Source organism: Gavialis gangeticus, unplaced genomic scaffold, assembly GCF_001723915.1.
Source record: "Gavialis gangeticus isolate Ggan-Ray unplaced genomic scaffold, GavGan_comp1, whole genome shotgun sequence".
In the NCBI taxonomy this organism is placed as follows: domain Eukaryota; kingdom Metazoa; phylum Chordata; order Crocodylia; family Gavialidae; genus Gavialis; species Gavialis gangeticus.
Window position 1 is genome coordinate 42848361 of NW_017728995.1, and position 6216 is coordinate 42854576.

Genomic DNA, 6216 nt, shown 5'->3' on the forward strand with positions numbered 1-6216 from the left:
TTGTCATTGGGCACTTAATATCGATATAAAGAAGAGAATATTTATGTGCTTGTTGTTTTTCCTTCTCATTTAGAGCGTGGGACTGTTTTGTTCGATGCCTGGACCATGCTTACCTTGGTTCCCTGCTCAGCCATGTGATAGTAGCTTTGCTGCCACTTATACATATTCAGCCGAAGGAAACTGCAGCTGTATTTTATTTTCTCATAGTTGAAAACAGGTATTTTGGCTGAACATATTTGGCAAATGGGTTGATGGTATAGGCTTTATCTCAGGGATGATAGTGGTAACTATATTAAAGTTGCCTAATAATGGTGAAAAAATATTTTATAGCGGAGAGTTCTTTTATAAAAGTTCCAATACCTGCATACTTTGCAGAAGGACTTTGAAGTTAGGCAAACAGTATTCCTGGGGTCAGGAAGAGGTGTTGGATTTTGTTTGTATTATGAAAGTGTATTAAAAATTAGGCTACACATTGTGGAAGAGTCCTTTTACTTCCAATGAACTTTCAAACTGCTTTTCAGGAATCATAATTGCCAAATTTTATTACTTGCTTATTCTGCCTTTCAGCTGTTTAGGTTGAGCTGGTAGTTAATGCATGTAGCATGCTACAGTTTCACTGTTTTATATGTCCTTTAATAATTTGTTTACAAAAGGCTCTTGTCTAGAGAACCTGAGTGGGGCACTTGAGGTTTGTGCTCAGCATGGCTGTAGCCCTTTCTCAAGCCACCTTCAATGCCTAAAAATCTGTGGGTTCAAGCACATAAATGGATGAGACCATTTTTTTCAGCAGGGGTCCTGGGTTTGCTTCAGAGGCCATATAGACATGGTCTCAGATGGAGCTTTCCAGCTTCTGATGGCCACATGTTATACCTGTGTGCGGCTGCTGGGTTGCACATCGTGCAGGCTATACAGGCAGCCCCCGCTTAACACAGTTTCATTTAGCGCTATTTTGCTATAGCACTCATTTAAAATTCATACCTCATTTCACTTAGTGCTGAGCCAGCTTCACTGTAGCACACAGAGAAGCAGCAGCAGCAAGAAGCAATGAGTGGCAGCGAGTGGGCATGAGCTCAGGTCCCGCACTGGTGCCACAAGGCCAGGGCCAGCAGGGGCCTAGGGCAGGCCAGCAGGAGCAGGGGCCCTGGGGTTGCACATGGTGCCAGAGCAGCTGGCAGGCGGGGGGGTGGGAAGAAGCAGCGGCAGCAAGAACCATGAGTGCGGGGCCCCTGTCAGTACCAGCAGGGGTGCAGGGCGGGGCAGCAGGAGCACGGGGTCCAGGCTAGCACATGGTGCCAGAGCAGCTGGCGGGCAGGGGATGGGGAGAAGTGGCGGCAGGGAGAAGCATTAGTGCAGAGCCCCATGGTGCCAGAGCCGGCAGGAGCACGGTGCATGGGCTGGCACGTGGGGCTGGAGCTGCCAGCAGGCAGGTGGAGGGGTGGGGAGAGGCAGCGGCGATGATGAGAAACTACGGCAAGAAGAAGTAACCAATTATTTCTATATACATTAAACCCTACTGGGAAATGGGTTTCATTTAGCGCGGTTCTGCTTAATGCTTGGTTTTCCCAGAGCCAATTAAGAGTGTTAAGCAGGGGTTGCCTGTACACTGCAGGGCAGGATTCCCCACCCTGTTGTGTGGGCTGAAGTGGCATATGGCCCTCTGCTGGTGATACATGGCTCCCTCCACAGTGTGGCCTCTGGTGGTTCTGTGCAGCCCTCCCCCCCACCCCCCTTTCTGCACAGATGGTACACAGACCCCCTGACCTCTCCCACACCATGTGGCAGCAAGAAAAGTGTCTACCGGGGCCTATGGGCTGCCAATTGGATAGCGCTGATCTTAGACACCAAGTCAAGCTTGAACTGGGAAGGTGGGGAGGAGAGAACCACTGTCATTTCAGTCTAGTAGCAAAAGAAGTAATTTGTTTTAAAAAAAAAACTGTCTTCTAATTTAAATGCAATCTTATTGTAAGCATATTGAATGTGTTTTGCACTGTTTCTTTAGCTTTCATTCTTCTATTGATACTATGGTCTGTTACTGTTTTATGATGGCCTTGTAAAAATTTCTTTCAATAATTTCTTTTTGTAATATTTATTTTAAAAAAATCAAATTATTAGAGATGCAGTACAAGATTTTCTACATGAAATTTATTTTCTGCCTGACCATCCTGAACTGAAAGAAATTCAAAAAGTCCTTCAGGAGTATAGAAAGGTACAGTTTTCATGACTTTATGCAGCAAAAGAATTTGTGTGTGGTCTAAGAATATAGTTCTGGGTGTTAGGTTGATAATATAATTGTAGAGATTTTCAAAACAGTATAGGAGACGTAGACAACATTAGTTTTAATTTAACGGGAAGTTTTCTTCTGAATAGCCTAGCTTTCCTTGGAAATGTAAACAAACATTTCTCTTTGAGAAGAATTTATGTTTACAACATACCAGATTAAGAGGGTAAAAATGTAAGTGCATCTACATCTAAAGTACATCTCTGTACTTTTTTAACTAAAGTGGAACATTGGGCATTGAATAGATCAAAAATGAAAGCAGAATAAACTAGTGGATTATATTAGCTGTGCCACTGATTAACTGTGAAATGTTGCAGAAACTCATGTTAAGATTCTTGCCCATCTTTAGAATGGAAATTATACTGTTCTCTCCCCTCAGAGAGAGAGAGGGAAACTTGTTAATGTGTGTTACAAAAGGCTTATTTTTTCATCTGGGCTTTGAGATGGATTAGAAACTGTTATGGCTTGGTAGTACTTTTTTTAAAGAATTTCAGCTTGCTGTGGGAAATGAGCTGATAAACTAAATAGTACTTTTAAATCAATGGCAAAATGGACAGAACACTTGTTATTGTTCTGAATTGAACAGAAATAAGACTAAAACTATGTTTTTTGTGACACAGTAATTGTGCCATATGCTATATATTTTGCTTCAGGAGTCCTCCAAAAGCACGGACCTACAAACAATGCTGCAGCTATCAATGAGAGCTATTCAGCATGGGAATGTAGATGTTCGTATCCACGCACTTACCAGTTTGAAGGAAACCTTATACAGAAATCAGGTATTTAAAGCTGCTACAATAAATGAAGTTACTGATAAATGCAGTTAAACATAAACCAGGGTAGTGTCTGGGTCAACAGTATTGTATTATTTTATGTTGGGGGATTTCAGTTTTCTTATAAGTGTGATAGGTTGAAGTGACTTCTCAATCTCTCTTCAGTATATCAGTAAAGATTTCTCTTGTTTTCAGAATGGGTAAAATAGTAAGCTCTTAAATTATTCCCTTTCTTAATTTTTAAGAGAGCTTTCAAATTTTTCTTGAATTTAGCATTTTTGCTGTGAATCAGCAGTCTCTTTTCTTTGTTTAACCCTCTATTAAGGAGAACTTAGCATTATAAGAGAGAAGTCAATCTAGAATTGTAAGGAGGTTGCCCTTAGGTAGAACTAATCATCTCTCTCTTATTCTTATTCTTTATTAAAGTATTTGCTGATTTAACAACCTTTTATTAAGCAAACCTGTCATCAAACAACATGAATTTCAGATTGAACCTTTAGAAAAAGGTTTCATAAAACCAAATATGAAGTTGTCTGCAACTTGCTTCATAGTGCAAATTTCTTAAATAGGACCAAATACAGGAGTAAAGGATTTTCTCTGGATGAAGAAGTGGGGAGGTCCATTGAAGTAATGGGCAAAAATAAAGGATATTGAGAGACTTGGGCCCTAAAAGGAATGAAAAGAGAAAGAATGGCAAGGCCACAGAAGACAACAAGAAAAGTAAAGTCCAGGGGTTGTGTTGGAAACCTGGGAGGAGGATAACTGTACAATGGGCAAATCAAGAAAGAGCAGAAACAAGTGGAGAAGACCAGCCAACAGACTGAGATACATAAAGAGAGAATCAGCTATAGTAGTATTTTTAGTTTTTCCATTTCTAGACTCCTTAGAGAGTGCTGCCACAGTGTAAAACTATTCAGGCATGTTATCCTAATAATAGATTAGGATAATGCTTTGACATTTTGTTCTTCAATTAGATTCTGTAACTTTCATGAAAATCACTTTTTTTAAATACTTTTTGGTTTGGTGTGCAGAAAATGTATATATTTCATTCATCAAGGCAATTTTCTACAGCATTTTAATATTTTCATGCAATGGTAGTTTTTTTAGAAATATTTTTTCTATTACCACATCTCCATTTTAAGTGTTGTATGATATCTCTGTCCTCTGATTTGATGTACTGAAAATGATCCTTTTTCATACAATCTGTTCTTTTAGCAGAAATTTATTCAAGTATTGTTCATTCTTGCTGAACAGAATTTAGGATGATCCTCCTTATTTTAATGGAGGCTCTGGATGTGCTTAATTTTTTACCGCTAGTTTTACAGTCAGTTATGAAGGCTACTTCATTGTTGCTTTTATGTCAGCATTTTTAAACTGATTAATATAAGGAAATTATAAGTGATACTTATGTCTGGCATGCAGATGAATCAGTTTATCTTTTCAACATTGGCTTGATTAAGTGAAAGAGTGATTTTAAGAGATCCGTTTCTTTTTTAATCTCAAAGGCATGTTTTCTAACTCTTTCACATTGTACACAAGTGTGTTTATAGACTGATTCACAGATAAGAAAGTATGCATTTCCACATGAATAGTTCCTAATTCCAGTCATTTTTCCCATGCTCAGCTATTCAACATCAGATGGCTATCTATTGATGGGCATAGATAAGAAGGCTTAAGTTGTTGTTTTTTGCTATGCTGATGCATCAGTAAGCTGCTGTCAAATCAGCTGTGTCTTGCGGTGGGCTATTGGATTGTTTTTCTAATTATCAGCAGTGGTATGGCTAAGAAGTATTTTAACAAAAATAAAAGTAGTGTGAAACAATACTTGTTTTATTTAATGAATCAGGAACAGGTTTAAAAGAAAGGCATTGAGTATTTGCACTGTAATCTGGCCCCCCACAAATTGATTTTTTGTTTTTATAGAAAGGAGGTTGTTTTCAGTTCTTATGGATAAGAAAAGATGATCACTGCTCTAAAGAGATTATGTATTGAAAATACATCTTTTATCCCTTATTCTTTTGTGTATTTCTATTTTTATTCTTATCTGAGTGAGCAGTGCAGGAAGACTATCTGATAATTAAGCTAGAAGACTGGATCACAAATAAAACAGGACAGGTAGTGAATGATAACAAACAGGAAGTTTATGGAAGAATGGACTACAGGAATAAAGTTCTTAACATCAACTTTGCTATATCTGTATTTATGATTATTTGTCTTCCTGTTTCTTTCAATTTTTCTTAGGAAAAGTTGACTAAATATGTAACAGACAGTGAAACTGTGGAGCCAGTCATCTCCCAGTTGGTAACTGCGCTTTTAATTGGCTGTCAAGATGCAAACCCTCAAGCCCGACTGCTTTGTGGAGAATGTTTAGGTGAGCTGGGTGCTGTGGATCCAGGTAGACTGGACTTTTCAACAAGTGAAACGCAAGGAAAAAACTTTACATTTGTGGTAAGAAGAATTACATCAAAGTTTCTGTAGTACCATGCTGTGAACTTCCAGATCTGCAGTCAGAAAAATATTAAACTGAATATATCAGAATGAGTAGTAAAATGTTGTGGAAAGGCCTAAACTTGAAAACATTTGATTTTGTAAGAAGGTAATTATTAAAGGTAAGGGCCTTTCTTCAATAGTAATCCTTAAAGATTCCACATAATGCTCTGATAAAAATATTTAAAGTAGAGAGTACCTGTGAGAGACTAATGTATAATTAAATGAAAAATAAAACTTTAGATACTTTCAGAATAGTAAAATAATGTAGGAATCTAATTTATCTCAATAATACTTTAGACCTTCACTAGGTCATGTTTCATAGTAATGCTGACTCTGAATGCAGTTATACATTATCATCAGGGGTTTAGGTTTTCCCTGATTTAAAAAAAAAAAAAAATCACAAATTCTCTGATTAAAACCCCAACAATCCATGATTAAAATGAAAGACCATTATATATCTAGGTCAGTTGAACACAATGTTTTCTTGAGATATTTACAATTTTAAAGCAATTTGGAATCCTACCAGTGCCTCAATCACTATAATAAAATAAATTCTAAATAGCTGTAAATTTTGGTGTTTGATTTGGGGTTTTTTATCAGAGAAAATCATAGCTTCCTCTGCCCCATTAGCTCACAGAATACAGGTCCAGGTCCCTCACTCCTAAGTCACTGCCC

The 6216-nt window shown here is 37.9% G+C and overlaps 1 protein-coding gene across 3 annotated transcripts in view; it reads left to right on the top strand.

Moving 5' to 3' along the window:
* The window catches only part of ATR (ATR serine/threonine kinase), an 89665-nt gene that overhangs the window by 27623 nt on the left and 55826 nt on the right, over positions 1–6216 (top strand). For all 3 annotated transcript variants that reach the window (XM_019503565.1, XM_019503566.1, XM_019503567.1), the window contains exons 19-22: positions 74–217; positions 2113–2206; positions 2932–3057; positions 5293–5499. In XM_019503565.1, coding sequence (XP_019359110.1) covers positions 74–217; positions 2113–2206; positions 2932–3057; positions 5293–5499 — 571 coding nt within the window. The remainder of the gene's footprint in view (positions 1–73; positions 218–2112; positions 2207–2931; positions 3058–5292; positions 5500–6216) is intronic.